General features: G+C 55.8%; 1 protein-coding gene across 9 annotated transcripts; it reads left to right on the plus strand.

Annotated features, from left to right (window-relative positions):
* Window positions 1-501: 501 nt before the first annotated feature.
* IL2RB (interleukin 2 receptor subunit beta) lies at window positions 502-18,817 on the plus strand. 9 transcript variants are annotated; one of them, XM_088796658.1, is made up of 11 exons: window positions 502-645; window positions 3,762-3,882; window positions 3,975-4,039; window positions 4,324-4,441; window positions 5,257-5,335; window positions 8,014-8,119; window positions 9,602-9,750; window positions 10,895-11,060; window positions 11,620-11,737; window positions 13,100-13,184; window positions 16,290-18,817. In XM_088796658.1, exons 1-11 carry the CDS (start codon window positions 633-635, stop codon window positions 17,043-17,045), a joined length of 1,776 nt encoding a protein of 591 aa, XP_088652784.1. In that variant the 5' UTR covers window positions 502-632; the 3' UTR covers window positions 17,046-18,817. The 9 variants fall into 9 exon arrangements, with proteins under 9 accessions (XP_088652784.1, XP_074182444.2, XP_074182449.2 ...); XM_074326344.2 differs by lacking the exon at window positions 3,975-4,039 and adding an exon at window positions 3,058-3,117 and having other exon boundaries at window positions 557-645; window positions 5,236-5,335; XM_074326346.2 differs by lacking the exon at window positions 3,975-4,039 and adding an exon at window positions 3,058-3,117 and having other exon boundaries at window positions 557-645; window positions 4,327-4,441; window positions 5,236-5,335.
* Window positions 18,818-19,443: the final 626 nt, after the last annotated feature.

Consider the following 19,443-nt stretch of genomic DNA (forward strand, 5'->3'; position numbering starts at 1 on the left):
CATCAAATTGTTTGCAAAGCCCCAAGAAATGATTTCCTTTGAATGCTAAACTGAGTAAGGGGCTTCCTGGAAGGCTGGGGTGAAGAGGGAGGTCTCAGAAAGATGAGTGCAGTGAGAGTGAGAAGAGCTGGGGGACACCTAAAAGGCCATGTTTGTGTGAGGCTTGGGTGTTAGTGGGTGTGTGTGTGACCAGATGAAGGTGACAAGTCTTGAGGTGGCCTGTGTGAGATGGGGTGGGGGTGATGTAGGAGGGAAAAGAAGGGGCTTCACCCCCTTGGGCTCCTGTGTGCAGCAAGGAGTCTATTTGTGTGTGTGTGTGTGTGTGTGTGACTGTGAGCGCGTGTGCGCCTGTGCTGCCCACCCCCCCACCCGCCCCCAGAGGAGTAGAGAGATCTTATCTGGCCCCTAGATGCTTCAGGAGTTTCAGAGTTTCTCAGCAAGGCAGATCTTTCCCGTCCCCCAACCCAGGCCTTGCCCTCTCCAGCCTCTGCAGGAAGTGGGCTGGCCCTGGGGTTTACTCTTTGCTGTCCCCATCAGTCTGCTACCTGGGCCACCAGAGCAGGAGCAGGGCCCTGGGGAGATGGCTGTGGTCCCAGCAGCGGAGAGAACTGGAGAGAACCTGCCGCAGCCCTATGTCCCAGCCAGGTGATACCCGCCTTGCCCTCACCCTGCCCCTGCTGAGTCCCTGGGTACCAGTAGCTCCCTCATGGCCCCTGCCACCAGCCCCTAGGGGAGGGTGGGTTGGTAGTAAAGGTCACGGGGATGACTTTCAGCTCTGAGTGAGAACCCCCCAGCAGTTTCTACTTAAACTTCCATCTCCCAGCCCTCCCCTCCAGCCTGATCTTAGACTCCCCCAAGAATTGGGCAGGCCCTGCTCTTGTGACTCTTGGCTTGAGAAAAAGTGGGTCCCCAGTCTAAGTTTGCTTCTTCTTCCCAGCCCACCCGGGGGCAGGGGGAGAGGCTGGGGGCTGCTGTGGGATGAGGGGCCTCCCTTGGTCCTGTGCTGGCCCCCCAACCCAGAGGGGTGGAGAAGGGGCTAGGAGGACTGGGAGAGGAAGGCCACCTGAGCCTCAGGTGGGCTGGGTACTCAGAGATGGCACTGAATGGGGTGGGAGAGACGCAAGCCACCTCCCGACGGCTGCGGCATGGGGCCACTGGGGAGGCTCCCCCGGTAAAGTGCTCCACGGAAGGCATGTGTGGCGAGGGAGGAGACCTGGATGCGAAGTGGGGGTGGAGGCTGGGAGGTCTCTGGGGTTCAAGTCCAGATGTGCCCCTTACTTGGCTGTGTGACTGGGGGGCGGGGATGGGACTCCCTCTCTGGGGCTGTCTGGTGGGCACCCCCTCTCTCCTCTCCTGGGGGCCGAGTCCTCCCATCCTTAACTGTTTAGAGCACCGTGGGAATGGGGCTGCTGGGGGGTCCCCTCCCTTCCCACACATCAAGGACCCCACGCCTGCTGGGAAGATGCCCCACAGTGAAACAGCAAGAGGGAGCCCTGTGTGTGTGTGTGTGTTTGTGCTCATGTGCGTGTGTATGTGTGTGCTGGGGTGTGGGGGGGGTCGAGGGTTAGAGGACGAGGGGAGATGGGGTCCGTCAAGTTCAGAGGGCAGGTGAGACACATTTCTGGCTCTGAACTCCTGCTTCAGATCCGCCCCCAGCCCCCACAAAGGCCCACATTCCGCAGCAGCCGCCCCGTGGGGCCTCAGACTGCATCTGACTGGGCTCAAACCCCAGCTCCACCCGCCTCTAGCCTGGGCAAGAGGCTACGTGATGTGTGGCTCGGTCTCCTCATCTGAGAAAAGGAGTCATAACGGTACCTGCTCAGAGGGTTGCTGAGTCCTAACAGTACCAGGCACAGAGTAGAAGCTGAGTGTTAGTCACCACCACCACCACCACCATCATCATCATTGTCATCGTCATCATCAATATCGTCATTATTGTCACCATCTTCTACCTTGAAATCAGATGACCTGGTTTCAGTCTAGCCCCTTGCGTGGCTACGCGTGTCTATCTATCAAAAAGAGGACAATGACCCCCACCTCCCAGGGTTGTGGTGGGGACCTAATGAGTCAGTCAGTGAGAACAGCTCTGCAGTCATGAAGGGCACCTGGGGATGTGTGTGAGAACCCAGGACAGAAGTGCTGGGAACTCAGAGGTCTGACTTGCCCTCCCTGAAGCTGGGGTTCTTCCTAGCTCTGTGACCTTGAGCAGGTTTTGTACACTCCCTGAGACTCAGTTTCCTCCTGTGCATGAGGGTGCAGCCTCAGAGACTGCCAGGGCCCCCTCAGCTTGCACCCTTCTGGCACATGCCATACTCTCCTGCTCTGTCCTGTTGTCTGTCCATCCTCATTCTCTCCTGCGTACTTTGGTCTCTTGGTGTACGTTGCTGCACCTTTTTCCCCACCAGGCTCCCCGCTGCAGGGGCTGTGCTTTGTCTCTGACCTTCGTGCAATCTTGCATGCCTTTGCCACCCCCTCCTCTCACCCTGGGATTTTGTGCCAGGTCCTGTCCTGGGCATGGGGTTGCCTGTTGACTGGGGCCTGGCCCTGGGTGACACCCTCCAGAGGATGGACAGTGCCTATGCCCCAGGTTTGTGATGGAGTGACTAAGGGGAACAGGGGTGTTTGCTGGGAGCCTTTTGGCTGGACTCTGCACCCTTTGGGGTCCCAACCCTGTGTTATTTGGGGGGTCCAAGAAAGAGGCAACCAGCTCCATCCTGGGGAGCTCACCCTCCTGTGGGGCTGGTGGGCCGGCAAGGAGGAGCCCGCGGGTACCTGTCTGGGCTCCTTCCCACACCCAGGCCAGATGCCGCCAGTTCACCTGTGCCCATGTGGGTCCCGACTTCCCAGGGCAAGGACGTTGTTGGCTTTACCTCTGGCACCAGCGCCTGGGATGGGATGGGCAAGGTGGATTGGCGTGAGAGAATGGGCCTTGGAACGGAGCCCGGGCAGTGGATCCCAGCTCTGCTTCTGCGCATGTGACCTTGGGCAAGTTATGACTTGTAGCCTTGGTTTCCTCATTTGTGTAAGGGGATAATACAAGTACTTCCCCACCCCCAGGGTACGCAAAGTGCTTGGCAAGAGTGAGGGCTCAGCCCACAGCACGAGTATTGTTCTGAGGTAATCAGTATGTGTTTTTTGATCACGTGAACTCTCTCAGTGGGTGGGAAGACACAGCCAGAGAAGTTACAGGAGGGAGCCCTGCCTGGTCTCCGGGCAGGCTGCCCTGGCTCAGACCCACATCTGCCTCTTACCAGCTGTGTGGCCTTGGGTAACTTGCTTCACCTCTCTGTGCCTGAAAATGGGGATAATAAGAGCATCTCTAATGCATGCTCTTATTTCTGCATTGAACGAGTTTAAAACAGAGCCTGACATACAGGACGTGTGGTTTTGGTGTGGTTAAGGGGGCAGCGGGGTGAGAGGAGGCTGGGATAAGGCTCTAATCCCAGCTCTGTGCTGGCCCCCTCAGGTGGATGTAAGTGCATCTTTCCCCTTCCTGAGCCTGTTTTGCCAATTTTGAACCAGGGAATGGGCTTACTCAGAGAGCCCTTTCAGCAATCACCACCTGTGGGTCTCTGAAGGCAGGGAGTGAGCATGTGTGGGGCAGTGGGACCAGCAGGAGCAAGGGCCCTGAGGCTGGACGGTGTCGCGTGGTGGAGAGCGGACCTGCGCACCCTGCGAGGGGCAGGGCCAGCCTGCCGCCGGGGTGGTGAGGGGCGTGATGGGTGTTCATCTGTGCCCTCTCCCCTTCTTCCTTCCTCCAGGGCTCCTTTCCCCAGCCCCTACCTGTGGATGTGATGGCAGCTCCTGCTCTGTCCTGGTGTCTGTCCCTCCTCATCTTCCTCCTGTCCCTGGACATCCCTCAGGTGTCCACAGCAGTGAATGGTGAGGACCCTGGCATCTGCACAATGTGCTTTCCCTCAGGCAGGAGGCCAAGGCCTTTCTACAGCCCTCCTGGGACCCCTGCTTCTTGGCAGGAGGTACATCATCTGGGGCAAGAGGCAGGAAGGAGAAAGGCCGGGGCAATGGGACGGGAGATCAGGTATCCACCTCCCCACTTCGCCCTCCATCCTGCCCCCACTGTATCCACATGCCTCCCCAAGCCACGGGAAGATGCTGGCTTCTCATCACTACCCTGCTTCAGCCTGCCTGTGGGGACCTTGCAGGCTATGGGGCTCAGTTTTGTTCTTTGAAATGGGCCCACTAACCCCTTCGCTGCCCACCAGGATTGCCTACCTCCTCATCTGGTAGGCGCAGGGCACTGGGAACAGGGGTGCTGGGCAAGCCCCGGGGCACCCTGCAGCCACTTATGCCTTGTCTTGCCAGCAGAGACTTCCAAGCTCACATGCTTTTACGACTCGAAAGCCAACATCTCCTGTGTGTGGAGCCAGGATGGGGGCCTGCAGAACACACCCTGCCAGATCTGTGCCCAGTCGTATCAACGGTGAGTGTGGGGTTGACCGGCAAAACTGCCCAATCTCAGGACGGTGGCATCTTACAATCACTGACATTTAGATTCTTGAAATCCTAACTCTCAGAATCTTGGACTAATAGGGTGCACACACTCTTCGTATCACAGAAGTCTGGAAAATTTGGGAGTCAGCTATTTAGGCTGTTGGAACCTGGGTGGCAGTGGGGTGTGGGGGTCTAGGCTACAGACGAGCTGGACACGGCAGACTGGGGACATGGGGCTTCAAGCCTATTGTTCTGAGGCTGGACGTGACTTTAGAGGCAAGAGGGGTGGGGAAGAAAGGGGCCTCCTCAAGCTTTGTGAGGAACTTGGGATTTTGAGAGACCCCTGGGGCAGCTGTGGGAACAGGGGACTGGGAAGTGGTTGGGGCGCTTGGGGGGTGGTAGGTGGGAGTTGATGTGAAGGGATCGCTGTGATACAAACATCCTGCAGGGAGCAGCGAAGGTGGCTTTGGGTTTGGCCCTGAGTCCTGTGGGTGGTGATTCCACAGGGGCTCCCAAGGCCCAGTCAAGCCTCATGGGAAGACTGCAGGGCTTTAGGTGTGGAAGCTGGGTGTCCTGAACTGGTTTGTTTCTAGAAGATCACTCTGGCTGCTGTGGGCCAGGCTGGGGTGGGGAGGGCAGAAAAAGATTCTTGTGAGGGGAGGTGGAGCAGGTGGGGGAATTGGCACCCCTGTGAGGTTGGCATGGTCGACCTGTGCAGACTGGCCTTGCTGCATGGCGGACCATCCCAAGGGCCCATTCTGGGGTCTCTCCTTTTCTTCTAAGGAAGTTATTTTGCTTTGAAAGTTCCAAGAATGTATCCTGTGAGCTGAGCTCAGTGGGGCCGGCATCTTGGGCCTGCAACTTGCTCTTTGGACACCCAAATGTGAGTATCTGTAGCTGAGGAGGCCCAGGGGGCGGGTGGGTGTCAAGGGGTATCCTCCCAGGAGAGGAGCTGGGGCCCCATAAGCCCAATGGCCAGCAAGCTGTGGTCGTGTGGGCTGCCAGGGGCTGGGAGGCGGGAGGAAGGAGGGCAGCGTCCAAAGGCCAGGAATCAGACCTGACCCGAGGGCGACAGATCCATGGGGCGTGAGGCTCACCTTCTGCCCCTGCATCCTCTGTCCCCCACCCCATGCTGGGGGTCCCGTGACACTGCTGCACTCCTTGTCAGCGGGGAGAGCTCCCCTCTGATAATAATAACCACGCGTCTGACTCTTCCCGAGGTCTTAGCAAGTGCAGGGTGGTGGGGCTCAGGAGTGGATTCCAGAGCTTGACAGTCTGGGTGAGGGTTTCCGGGCAGGATTCCCGCCCGTTCTCGGGAAGTTTTTTTGCTTTTTCATTCCCAAATCCCGAGAAAAGTTGGTTGGGAAATAGGGAAAATTGGCTCCTTGAACCCAGGTTGGTAGTATCGGCTGTTACTTTGTGGAAACGAGTCATCATGGAGAACAGAAAACAGTTTATATCTCGGGATTCAGAAACAGGAAAGTGAAGAAATTCCTGAGAATGGGCGGGAATTCCCGCCTGGAAACCCCAGTCTGGGTTCTAGCCCTGGCTTCACTGTACACCAGCTGGGTGACGATAGATGGCTTCTGTGTCTTAATCTCCCCTCCATTCAAGTGGGAATGATAATGGCGCCTCCCCGTTGGGTGGATCTGAGCGTGAAAGCACTTGGAACACCACCCAGAATAGAGCATAGAGCATGCACATGATGGTCAGTGGATGGTCACAGAGGTGACTCTGGGTGGTCCCCAGCATTGTCTCCTTAACTGATGAGGAAATTGAAGCTCAGAGAGGCGTGGTCCCTGCCCAAGGTCACACAGCCAGGGAGTAGCAGAGCTGGGATTGAACCCAGGTCTGTGAAACCCCCAGCCCGGCCCTTTCACCATGGCCCCAGGCTGCCTCTCAAAGGGCATGTGGCCGTGTCCCCGTGGCTGTGCATCAGATGATTGTCCATCAAACCTCCTTGGCTGCGGTGGGCACCAGGGATGCCCAGACCACATTTTCCACCCATCATCAGGTCATATACATTCTCAGGGGGCAGGAGGGAGTAGAGATAGGCTTACGTGTAGCTGTAAAAGGCACAGATTGCATGCCTTTCTCTGTGAGCTCTGTAGGTGGTCTCGCTTCAGATCCTGGTCCCACCTAGCTGTGTGACTTTCCTAACTGTGTGACCTTAGGCAAGTCCCTAAGCCTCTCTGTGCTGCAGCAGGATGAGAATAGTAACGCCTGTCTGATAGGGTGCTGAGAGAATTAAATGAGATAATATATGTAAAGTGCTTAGAAGAGTGCCTGCCAGACTAAGTGGTCAACAGAATGTACTATTGGCATCTTTACAACAATAATAACAGTAATAGTAATAATGATAATACTATTATTATCTAGGAAAATCTGGCCCCCATAGAAGCTGGAATAAGGCTGGGGCAAGGTCCTTGGGGTACAGAGGGAGGAATTGTTTCTAGCTCTGGGAACTGCTGTGTTTCCCCAAAAATAAGACTGGGTCTTATATTAAGTTTTGCTCGAAAAGACGCATTAGGGCTTATGTTCAGGGGATGTCATCCTGAAAAATCATGCTAGGGCTTGTTTTCCAGTTAGGTTTTCTTTTCGGGGAAACACGGTGATAACCAGGTTCAAGGCTGGTCATAGTGGGCCCTGCAGCAGGTCAGAAGGGCTGCACTCTGGGTGCTGGACCTGAAAACAGCACCCTAGGCTCGAGCTCAGATCCTCACTGGGCCTGCACTAGACCTTCCTTCTGCAGGCCTGCAGGGCTGCCCTCTGCACAGGCAGAAGGCCACCATCAGTTGCTCACTCGGCAGCCCTCGGTCAGCCGTGATGGGCCAGGGCTGCAGTCGCTGTGGGATTGTGGGCGCAGAGCATGGGTTTGAATCTGAGTTCCCCTGATGACCAGATGAGTGATCTTGGGCAAGTCCCTTAACCAACCTGAGCCTCAGGTTTCTTACGTGCAGTGTGGGGGTGAACTGCCGTGAGAATCAGCCAGAGAATGGTTAACGCTGCTGAGCAGTGTCTGCCTAGATGCTCAATACCCGGACATTTCCTTCCAGAAAAGTCAGGGTGTGGGGAGAAATGAGATAGGGGAGGCTTTCACACTCCAAGCTATTACACAGGTACAGTTCTAGCCCTACAACTTTTTGGGGGCTCATCCCATTTGCATACCTCTCATAAAAGGGAACTCCCTTCCTCCCAAGACAGCTCACTTCACTTTAGATAAGGGGTTGACAACCTGTGGCCCACGGGCCAAATGCAACCTGCTGTCTGTTTTGTCAATACATTTTTATTGGCCCATAGCCACTCTCTCTCTTACATGCCATCTACTGCCGAGTTGAGCAGTTGTAACAGAGACCATGTGACCTGCGAAGCCAAAGAGATTTACTACTTGACCCTTTACAGAATAAGTTTGCAGACCCCTACCTTAGACAATGTGGGTACGTGGTGGGGCTCCTCCCGTGTTGCAGTCTGGGTCTTCTTCCTGTCCCTCCCCTGTCCTCATCTCGATGGCTTTCCCCCGCCAGCTGCTGCTGGCAACATCGCTATCCCCTTCACTTGCAGTCTCAGAAACTGACCTCAGCGGACATCGTTAACATAAGTGTGACATGCCTCGAAGGAAAGAAGTGGAAGATGGTAATGACCCAGGACTTCAAACCCTTTAATAACCGTGAGTGAGGATCCCTGGTGGGGCTGGGGTGGGGGGAGGCACCTCCTTCCCTATCTTTTTTCTGGGATCACACTGTTCTAGTCTCTCGCCATTAGCTTCCACACCCACATCTGACCAGTTCACTGCCCGCTGCACTCAGAGTGTAGTCTTTGCTCCTTACCCTGGCGTGCAAGGCTGCTCGGGATCCCACCTGGCTTTCCTCTCCAGCATCCTCCTCTTGTGGCCTATATTTCTGCCACACAAAGGCCAGTTCTCCAAACTCAACTTGCCTATCCATGCCCCTGAGCCCTTGCAACGTGCTAGTCACACTGCCTGGAAGGCTCTTTTTACATGGAAAATTCCCATTCACCCTTCAAGGCTCAGTGAAATCACCTCCTCCAGGAGGCTTTCCTAGATTCTCCCAGCCCTTTGTACCTCTTCTTTAAGGGTGTTTATGACCTAGGTCATCACTGCCTGATTATAGGTGTATCTCCCTCACTGAGCTGTGAGCTCCCTGAGAGCAGAGTTTCTGCTATCCCTATGTCTCCATTCTGAGTACTCAGTACCAGGTCTGATCTGGGCGGTGCTCTGGGAAGGTTTGTTGTATGACTGAGTGCCTGACCCCAACCCCAACCCTTCCCACCTCCCCCAGAACTTGGGGTCCATCTCTAGGAAAGAGGTGCCACAGAGGGTGAGACCCAGGTAGGGTGCTAAATGCAGTCCTGCCTTAACCAGGTATGATCTGACTGGCAGGTCATTTAACATGTCAGCCTCGGTTTCCTCATCTGTAAAATGGGGGATAATCAGTTACCTGCTGTACACGGTTGCTGCAAGGAGTCTATGAGACAAGACTCAGAAACTGCTTAGCACATGCTCAATAAACACTCGCTTATTGTTATTCATGGAGTTCTACAGAGTCTCAGAATTATAAACACTTAGATGACTTAACTTCAGAATCATAAAATCTTATATATAAGATTAGTGAGATTAAATTAAATGAAAGAGATGATCCATGTCAAACTCTTAGATCATTTCTGAATGCAGAGAAAGGCTGCCCTGATTCATTCATTCAGCAGATATTTAATTAAGCGCTTAGTACATGGCTGGCAATGTTCCAGGCACCAAGCGCTTATCACTACCTGACATATTAAATACCCACTCAGGAGAGAACAAAAGTCCCTGCCCTCAGCGAGCTCACAGTCTGGTGGGGGAAACAGTGAATAAAGAACCAAGAGTAGGTATTTAATATGTCAGGTCGTGAGAAGCGCTAGGAAGAAAAATCAGTCAGGTGAGGCAGGTCGAGAGTGGCAGGGGGCTGGGGACGGCTTCTCTCAATCGGTGATATTAGAGCAGTGACGTGTGGCTCTCTGGGGGAAGGGCACACCAGGAGGGAGAAGCAGCAGGTGCAAAGGTGGAGGCTGGAGCATGTCTCATCTTGACCATCTCAGCATCACGAGCCAGCATCTCCAAAGCTTGCTCTCCCGTCTTCTCTCCCGCCTCCAGTTCGCCTGATGGCCCCTGACTCCCTCCAAGTCGCCCACATAGGGGCCGACAGATGCAACATAACCTGGAACGTCTCCCGGTCCTCCCACTACATTGAAAGATCCCTGGAGTTTGAGGCCCGGACCAGGTCTTCAGGCCGTACCTGGGAGGTGGGTACATGGCTCAGTCTGACCTGTGCTGATTCCTCCTTCCTGTCCTGGTCACCGTGTCCATCTTTCATCCCCACAACGCCACAGCAGTCCCCAGGCAACCTCTGCTGCTCCTCTGTACTGCCTGCTCCCGCCGCCCCCTCCCTTCACATGCCCTCTGATAACCCAGGGGTTCCAGGGGCAGAGTTATAGCTAAGAGGCAGGTGACTGACTTCTCTGTGAGATTTCAGAGGCCCTAGGATGCCACCTCTCCACTCTTCAAATCCAGTGTGGTCCAGGTACACAGGGGTCTGTCCTTATTCATTTACTCATGCCTTTATTCACTCGCTCAGTCATTCATCAAACATTTACTGAATGCCTACTATGTGCTGGACACTAGGGAGAGAGTGGAGGGCAAGACTGACAGGCTTTCTGCTCTCAGGAAACTCACCTGGGGTGCGGGGGGCAGATGGTTGACAAGCACAGAAACAGGAGACTGTGGCATATTGATAAACACTATCAAGAAAACGAAACGGGATAACGCATCTGAGAGGGACTGAGACAGCCTTCTTCAGACTCAGGTGACCAGGGAAGGCTGCTCCCAGATCTGAAGGTCAAGGAGGAGCTGACCCTGCAAAGATCTGGGGCGGGTTTTTCAAACAGAGGAAACAGCTACTGCAAAAGCAAGACACTGTCTGGGTGTGTGGGGAACCAGAAAAAGGCAAAAAGAGGGATGCAGAGGTGGGAGTGGGCTGTGGAAAAAATCTCTCTTTCTGGTTGTGTGGAGAACGGACGGTAGAGAACGTGGTGGAAGCAGGGAGACCAGCCTGCCTGAGAGGAGGTGGGAGCTCAGACCTGGAGCAGGGAGGAGAGGAGAGAAGGAAGGGTCTAGAATAGGCTCTGGAGGTGGAAACAGCTGGCAGATGGCTTTGGATGGAGAGGATGAGTGAGAGGGAGGGGTCCAGGATGACCCTGGGGTTTGGGTCCCAGCAACTGGGGAGTCAGGGAACCTTTTGGGAGCAGGGGATAGGTGTGGACGAGGAAGGGGGAGTGGCTGGAGGGGAGAAAGGAAGGTGCTGCTTTGCTCAGCCTTCCAGCCAGCCCTGCCATGGGAGGTGAGGTGGGTGGTGGGGCCCCTCTGCTCTGACAGCCCTGTCTGTCCCAGGAGGCCCCTCTGCTGATCCTCAAGCAGAACCAGCAATGGATCTGCCTGGAGAACCTCCATCCAAATACCCCGTATGAGCTTCAAGTGCGGGTCAGGCCTCAGCAAGACAACCCTGCGACTTGGAGCCCCTGGAGCCAGGCCCTGGCCTTCAAGACGAGGCCTGCAGGTACTGGTGGGCAGCAGCGGTGGGGATGGAGCTTGGACAGGAGGGTGTGGCCGGGCTGTGGCTCTGGGGGCAGCTGGTGGGGGAGGCTTGGGGCTGGGGCTACAGTGCTCATCTGTTGTCATCAGCTCACTTGATGTTACCCTGCAGGAGGGGCATAATCACACCCACGGGAACAGGGACTCAGGGAGGGGATGGGACTTGCCCACGGCCTTGTGAGTTAGTGGGGAGGCCAGCGAGGCTCTTTCTCCACCCTGAAACCTCAACTCCTGGTTTCTGCCAGGGTCGGGGGTAGACTTTCACCTCTCAGCCTCAGTTTCCTCATCTGAAAAGTGGGTACCATGATACTGAGGCAGGGTGGCTGTGATGAAGGCATGTGATGGCCCATGTCAGCCTGGCACACAGCAGGTCTGCTGGACCAGCTGGGACACTGTAATGTCTTGGGTCAGAGGTCAGCCTCGCCCTCAGCACCAGGGCGGGGATAGCGGGATGCTGGAGTGATCTGGGTGAGTTGGGGTACTTCTCTAACCCCTCTCCCTGCTTCTCTTCCCATCGTGGGCAGCCTGGGGGAAGAACCTGGCCTACCCTTCGTTGGATCACATCATGGTGGGTCTGGGTGGTGCCTTTGGCTTCATCTTCTTAGTCTACCTGCTGGCCAACTGCCGGTACCTCGGGCCATGGTAAGAGTGCTCCCATCTGTCCTGCGTGCTCCCATCTCTCTCTGACACACACTCCTTGCCAGTCAGGTTCTGGGCTGAATCCCCTGCTCAGACACATCAGTGCTTCCTCTGCCCTCCCAGGAATCTTCCCTGCCTAACATCTAGCCTTTCCCTATGACCCATCCCCAAAGATGGAACCCCATGGAAGCAGCCCGAGGGGAGCAGGGGAGGGAGAGCCCCAGGGGGGCCCTGCCCAGAGCATTACTTTCAGGAGTTGAGTGTGTGTGCACACACTAGCTGTCTGTGTGGGAGGGTCCTCGTGGGTCTATCTGGGTCTGGGCCATCATTCATTTATTCTTTTATTTACTGAGCCCTGCTCAGTGGCAGGCACAGCTCTGAGGGCTGGGAATGCAAAGGCTAGCCATATGCACATGGTCCCCTCTTCCTGGAGCTCACATTCCCATGGGGGAAGGCAGGTGTTCACTAGTCATACACATATAATGACACGCCAGGATTAGGATGGTGACGGAAGGCACTGCATGTATCGGAAGTAGACAACAGGGAGAGGAACCTCGGCTGAGGGGTGGCCAGGGAAAACTTCCCTGAGGAACTGATGATTCTCTTGAATTTGGAAGGAGGAGCTAATCAGGCAGGATGGGGGTGGGGAGTGCATCACAGGCAGAGTAAACAGCATGTGCAAAGGCCCTGGGTGGGAAGGAAGGACAAGCCTTCCAGAAACTGAGAGTGCAGGGAGAAGGGTGTGGTCAGAGAACATAAGGTGGGGTTGGGGGTGGGATGAGGGCTGACCTGAGCCTGGGCAGGTCATGGGGGCAGCAGCCAGGCTTTCTGGGGCCTAGAGGCTGGGGCACTTAACTTGATAAGCAGAACATGGGTTGAAATTCAGCCCCCAATCATCAGCTTCCAAATCAGGTGCTCTTGGGCAGTGCACAACCTGAACCACCATACATGACAGCCCTGCCTGGGAGGCACATAATCTGGCCTCTTTCTGAACCTCCTTCCTCCTGGTTCACTCTGCTCCAGTCATCCCTGACCTGACCGTTCTGATTCATGCAGTCGCCCACCCCCACCTCCGTCTCTTCCATAACATTCTGTTCTTTGCAGAATGAATGGTAATGTTGAACACTTGGCTCTGTCTCCCCATTAGAATATCAGCTCCTTGAGAGCAGGGACCTTCTCTGTTGGCCATTCTTGTGTCCCCAGCACCCCGCACAGTGCCCTCCCTTACTGGATATTCAATCAGTATTGACTGAATACATGAACGATTGTGGAGTGGGTCCATGCCCTGCCCTCGGAGCTGTGAGCTGATGGCAGGACACTGTGTTCCCCTTCCCTTCTCACCCTCCTTCCCTCTCCCCTGTTAAGGTTGAAGAAGATTCTGAAGTGTCACATCCCAGACCCCTCAGAGTTCTTTTCCAAGCTGAGCTCAGAGCATGGAGGAGATTTCCAGGTAGGAGTCTGGAAGTAGAGGGCGGAAGTGAGAAGCTGACGTGGGCCAGCCAGAGCGTGGCAGTGGTGCCAGTGGGCAGGGAGGTGGTGCAGGAGGAGTGGGTTTCGCAGTGTGAGAGAGCAGACAAATGCTGAAAGGAGCAGCCTCTGGGGTGGGTATGGGCCCCTTTCCCCAACTCTGGCACCAGCGTTCTCAGGCTAAATGGCACCTCCTGTGTGAGCCAGACTGCTGGGTTGAAATCCCGGCTCCACCACTTCCTGGCGGTGTGACCTGCGGCAAGTTACAGAGCCTCTCTGTGCCACAGTTCCTCACCTGTAAAATGAGGAGGAGCACAGTGTTACTATGGGTATGGCCCCGAGAACGCTGCCGCACACACAGTCAGTGCGCAAGGGGCCCTCGCTAGAATTCCGGTCACCAGTCTGTTGTCGGAGCAGGTCTTGCCAGGAGCACGTTGTCCCCCCTACCACAGAGCGCAGACTTTCTCTGTGGGGTAGCGCTCCCTCTGTCTCTGTAAAGAATCTCTGGGCAGGTTCCAGAACTGATCACAGATGCTAACAAGTCCTCTAGTCACTTCTAGCCACAAAACACAGATTCATTTTAAAAGTGCGGCCACACACGTTAGTAACACCCTGAACGTCATTGCAAGTTCAGTTGTCTCCCCTCCCCCAACCCACACCCACTTCAGGAAGGAAGTTTCAAGGGGGCAAGGGGATGTGGTGGGCTGCTGTTACCACCCTCCCACCCCCTCGCCTGCCCTAGGCTCCTAGATTTGGGGGGGAGGGGCTGAGGTGGGGGTGGAGGGAGGTGGGGAGGAGTGTTGAGGGGCTGGCAAGCCATCTGGACCAGAGCTGTCAGGAGCTGGCTTTGGGGTTCTCTGTCAGGACTGGTCAAGGCCCCTTCTGGAATTCATTGGAAAACTTCCAAAGACTGGGGATATCTTATCTGCAGTATTCTCGACGCAGGGACATGTAGCTCCTTAAAATTCCTCCTTCAGCCCTAAAGGTAGTGAGTTCCCCATCAACAGGTATACACGCAAGCCTTGGCCGATTATGTGTCAGAAACGTAGCTGAAGGGATTCCTACATTGGAACTGGTTGGAGGCTGGACGAGAGGTATTCTCAGTCCTCTTCCAGCTTAAAGGCTTTCTGTTTTTATGGGCCTAGGACATTTTGGGGCAGAAGTCGGCTCTTTCCTAGACAGCGGCAAACCACTCCCTCTTCCCATGAGGTCATCCTCAGGTGTAGATGCCTGCGCCAGGCTCAGGTGTGGAGGAGGCCCTGGGGTCACAACACGTGGCTGGGGCTTGGGACGAGCCAAGAGGGACCCCCCCACCCTCTGCATCTGTGCGGGAGGCCTGCTTCTCTCTCTCTCTACCCCAGGGCCCCGGCTGCAAGGCTACAGGGCCCACTGCCCTGTCCATGGGACCTGGGAGTGAGTGCGAATGTGTGCGTGCGCATGAAAGGAGCATGAGTTTCCCTTTGTGCCTCCACACCCCCACGCAGGGCATCGTGGATGGAGGCCTAGGAAATGGAGGACCACACATACCCCCGAGGTGTGTGGCCGAAGGCTCCAGGCCACTGCCAGGCCCTGCCCTCCAGTGCCTCTTCTGGTGTCTGGGCCCCACCCCACCCGACCTGCGCTCTTCCCCTCTCTCCTAGCCGGCAGCCCTTCCTCGCCCACCTCAGTTTGCCCTAGTGTGTCTCTCTCTCTCTCTCTCTCTCTCTCTCTCTCTCTCTCTCTCTCTCTCTCTCTCCCTCTCTCTCTCTCCCCCCCCTCTCTCTGTCTCTCTGTCTCTCTCTCTGTCTCTCTGTCTCTCTCTCTCTCTCTCTCTCTCTCTCTCCCTCTCTCAGTTTTTTCTCCTGTAACACAAACTCCTAGTTCGGGGAAAGGGTGTAGATTTCTGCTGAGTGGTGTCTGCGTGCACGTGTGTATACATGTGTGGGGTGTGTGTGCACTCGTGTGTGTGCGTGTGTCTGTATAACAGCTAGCTCAGCCCCGAGAACTCACTCTGGGGAGGGAGACCAGGATGTTTCTCTGCTGGTCCATTAATTCATCTGAAATAGATAGATTGGCTCCTTGGCCCTGTGCTGGGCACAGGAGTATAGAGGGGACCCCCTCAGGTCTGGTCCCTGGACTCTGGGGACCACAGTTCAGCTGCTGAAGGCTCCCAGGACAGAGAGCTGTTGGGGTTCTCAAATGCACCCACCTCAGGGATCTACCACCCCCCACACCTTTGCTGTGTAATCTGCACTGTACCCCTGGCCAGCTGTTTCCACCTTCATGCTCTTACTTGGCAGTTCCCTGCCGGCCTACAGTGAGGGAGCAGGGAAGGGGCAGCTAACTGCTGTGGAACTGAGGCTCAGAGAGGTGCGGGGACCTGCCCAGGGTCATACAGCTAGTGAGAGCCAGGGCTGGAACCCAGGCTCACCACTCCTGGCCAGGGCGCTCTGGACTCTGGAGCAACGGAGCAGTGCTCTGATGGGTGCTTCCCTCTCTCTGTGGAGGGAGGGTGTGGGAGGCAGAGGGCCGCAGGGGCCTGGGAGGGAGAGGCCAACTGGGGGCACATTAGCTCCCCACCAGAGATGTCTCCATGGCAGTGTGAGCGGGAAGGCTGAGTCCCAGCTCTGCCACCAGCTGGCTGTGTGATTAGGGCCAGGGCACACCCTCTCTGGGCATCTGTAAAGTGAACAAGATGTGCTCTCACGCCCTTTCTGCTTTGGCATTGGTTGTTTGGGGACACACTCGCACCAGTCCCCACCAGACACTGCCATTCTACCCTTTGCTGTGTCCCTAGTACCTAGCACAGCGCCAGGCTTGTAGCAGGCGCTCAGTAAGCTGTCACTCATGGAGTCAATGCATTGCCTGAGCACCTGCGCTGAGCCAGGAAGCCCGTGCCGGGGCTGGGAAGAAAGCACCTCCTGGGGCTGACCCAAAGGTTTCCCCAAGCCAGTGGGCACATGGGGGGGTGCGTGTGGGGAACAGTCAGGGGGGCTTGTCCTATGGGGCAGTCCTGATGGCCTGTTGGAGGAGGAGGAGGAGTTAGGAGCTGTTGCTGAGAATCTGGAGGAGGCGTCCCCCTCACCGTCGCTGGTCTGTCTCCTGGCAGAAGTGGCTGTCCTCGCCCTTCCCCTCATCCTCCTTCAGCCCCAGCGGCCCGGCACCTGAGATCTCCCCGCTGGAGGTGCTGGACAGGGACGCCAAGGCCCTGCAGCTGCTCCTGCTGCAGCAGGACAAGGAGCCCTCACTCTCCCTCGAGACGAGCGGCCACTCGCTGACCAGCTGCTTCACCAACCAAGGCTACTTCTTCTTCCACCTCCCGGATGCTCTGGAGATCGAGTCCTGCCAGGTGTACTTCACCTATGACCCCTGCACTGAGGAGCCTGAGGAGGGTGGGCCTGGGGCACCCGAGGGGTCTCTCCTCCCACCCCTGCCGCCTCCGCCAGGAGAGGAGCATGCCTACTGCACCTTCCCCCCCGGGGAAGACCTGTTGCTCTTCTCCCCCAGTCTCCTCGTTGGCCCGAGCCCCCCAAACACTGCCCTGGGGGGCACTGCGGCCAGTGAAGAAAGACTAGCCCCCTCCCTGCAGGAGGGAGTCCCCAGAGACTGGGCCTCCCAGCTCCTGGGGCCTTCTACTCCGGGAGCCCCTGACCTGGTGGATTTCCAGTCACCCCTGGAGAATGCATTGGGAGAAGCAGGAGAGGACGTCCCTGCCCCCGGCCCTAGGGAGGGGGCCAGCTTCCCCTGGGCCCGTCCTCCTGGGCAAGGCCAGGTCAGGGCCCCCACCTCTTGCCTGACCCTGAACACTGATGCCTACTTGTCCCTCCAAGAGCTCCAGGATCAGGACCCAGCTCACTCTGTGTAGACAGACGGCCCGGGGTGGGAGGCAGGTGACTATCCACTGTTGCTCCAGGCCCACTTGAGGATTCTGTCCTCAATGCTTGTCCACAGCTGCGACACTTGGTGTTCGGCTGCCCCGTGGATATCTCCACCAGATGGCCCCCACTTGGCCCTGCACCCTTGGCAGTTCACTTCCAAACCTCCATCGCTGCTCCCTGGTCCTACTGCCCAAGTCAGAAACTGCAGGCGGGGGCACTTTGACTCCCCCCATCAATCATGGGGTCCCCTGGGTTTTGCCTCTGAAACATGTCTCCTCTCCAGCCTGCAGCTGCTCCTCAGGGAGAGTTCCCGAGGTTCTCCAGAGATCTGCACCCCAGCATCCTCCCTGGGTGTCCTGCCCAGAATCACCCCCTCTCACCCCACGGTGCAGCCAGAGTGCTAGTTCCAAACCTCAGTTATGCTGCCCTTGTTTAAAACCCTGCCGTGACTCTCCACTGCCCTCACCCCACTTCTTGGCCTGAACCTCACCCGTCTAGCATCACGCTGCGTCATTCCCTTCTGGAACCCTATCCAAAGTCCTCCTGAGCCCCCTGGAGCCCCCTCATGCTCCCATACCTTTGCACATGCCATTCTCTGTGCCTACGGTGCCCTCTCCTTTCTCATCTAGGTGATAAATTCCCCTTAACCTTCTGTCAGTTCAGCTTCCCCTGGAGGGAACACTGCTTCCCTTAATGTGCCCAGGCCTTGAGATTCAGTGCTGGAGGGATACGCTCTCAGGGTCACAGGGCAGCTGGACAAAGTGGCCCTGTCACTACCCCTTGGCATCTCTCATGACCTCTGAATGCTTGGTCACCACATCTTGAGTGCTGTGGTCCAGGTATGGACAAGAATCCCCCAGTAAAGTGGATCCTTCCACACGGCTTCACTGTCATAAGGTATGCTGATGGGAAGAAACCCTTCTGGTGGCAGGTCCTAATGCTGTCGCAGGGAGCCCCTCCTGGGCTCCTTCTACTCTACCCTCCCCTGCAGGGGTCTCTTCCATAGCCCAGGGGCTGGCACACCTCCTCCAGAAGGGAGCTCACTGCACTTTGACAAAGTGTACTTGGCATCCCATCATGTTTCCCCGGATGATTAATAAACTCTCTGGCACCACCTTGCCTGGGCTCCTTGTGCCCAGCTTCTTTCTCTCAGGGGGCACCATGCACCTCACAGGAGCACCCTGGACTCCTTGACCCTTCTGAGGTCAAGCCTCACGCCCACTAGGTTACAGCACACAGGCTCATGCAAGAGACTCATCCCCTCACATGGCAGTCCTCTCTCTCCCACCCCTGCTCGGGGCTCCCCAACACCCCTCCACTTCTTTTCCCTCTATCCCTAGCACTGATCACACACGCCTGTGATGTCTGCCACAACTTTGCTCCTTAACTAGGAGTCTTTAAAAAGCTCTGACCTCACTCTTTACAACTAACAGCCAAAAGTGTGCAGTCCCTGAGTTTATAGGCCCTGCTCTCAGCTGCTCTCAAGCCCACCCACAGGCTGACCCGCAAACTATGAGGTGGCTTAGAACAGAAGCTCTGTCCAATCAGGGAAGCCGGGCCTGAGCTGACCAATCAGATTTCTCTCAGGGGAGGGAGGCCCCGGGGAGCAGGCGCAAGTGGAGATGGCAAGGGGGGAAACTTCGAGAGGGTTTGAGCCCCTGCTCCTGTTACAGAGGTTGTTGGTGCCGAGGGGGCTACTGGCGGTTCACTCAGGATTCCTGTTTCTCTTATGTCCAAAATAAACTCCCTTTTACTGAGATGGCCTGAGTCTTGGATACCAATCACGGAATCGCTTAATTACCCGGAGGTCTCACTTACCACGTCCTGCCATACATGACCTCTGTTCTGGCTGCAAGTCTAGTCAGTCCTGGCCTGAGCCTTCGACCCCAGACCTTTGCTGTGTGTCGTGGGGTAAACTAGGCAACCTCTTCGCAAGTGAATTCCACTTTGCAGAGTTCTTGGAAAGGTTTGCATTACTCAAGCCCTCGCCATTTGTGTCATATATACATAAATGATTCGTATGCATCATCTTTGTTTTTGTGTACTTAATATTTTTCTTTAAGTTGTCACTTTTTTGTTGAAAAATTTTAATTTAAAGAAAAATCTTTATATTGCTTCTGTAAATGGAAAGACTGATATTCACTATAAATAAAAGGTAACTATAAAAAAGTAAATACGATACAAAGAAATGTTTCAGTTCATTGCCTGCTGGAAATCTGCTTTGTCTCTTAATTTAGAGGGGAGATTAGCAAGTGTAGGGACCAGACGGAGACTTCCTCCTTGAGGAAGGATTGTAAAGGGAATCTCTTTTTCACTGACAGGAGTCAGATTTATCCTACGTCTAGGCATCATCTGACATGTCTCATGGGAAAATATTGCACTTGA

The sequence above is a fragment of the Rhinolophus sinicus genome, chromosome 1 (genome assembly GCF_057876585.1).
Source record: "Rhinolophus sinicus isolate RSI-liver-muscle chromosome 1, RSI-T2T, whole genome shotgun sequence".
NCBI lineage: Eukaryota > Metazoa > Chordata > Mammalia > Chiroptera > Rhinolophidae > Rhinolophus > Rhinolophus sinicus.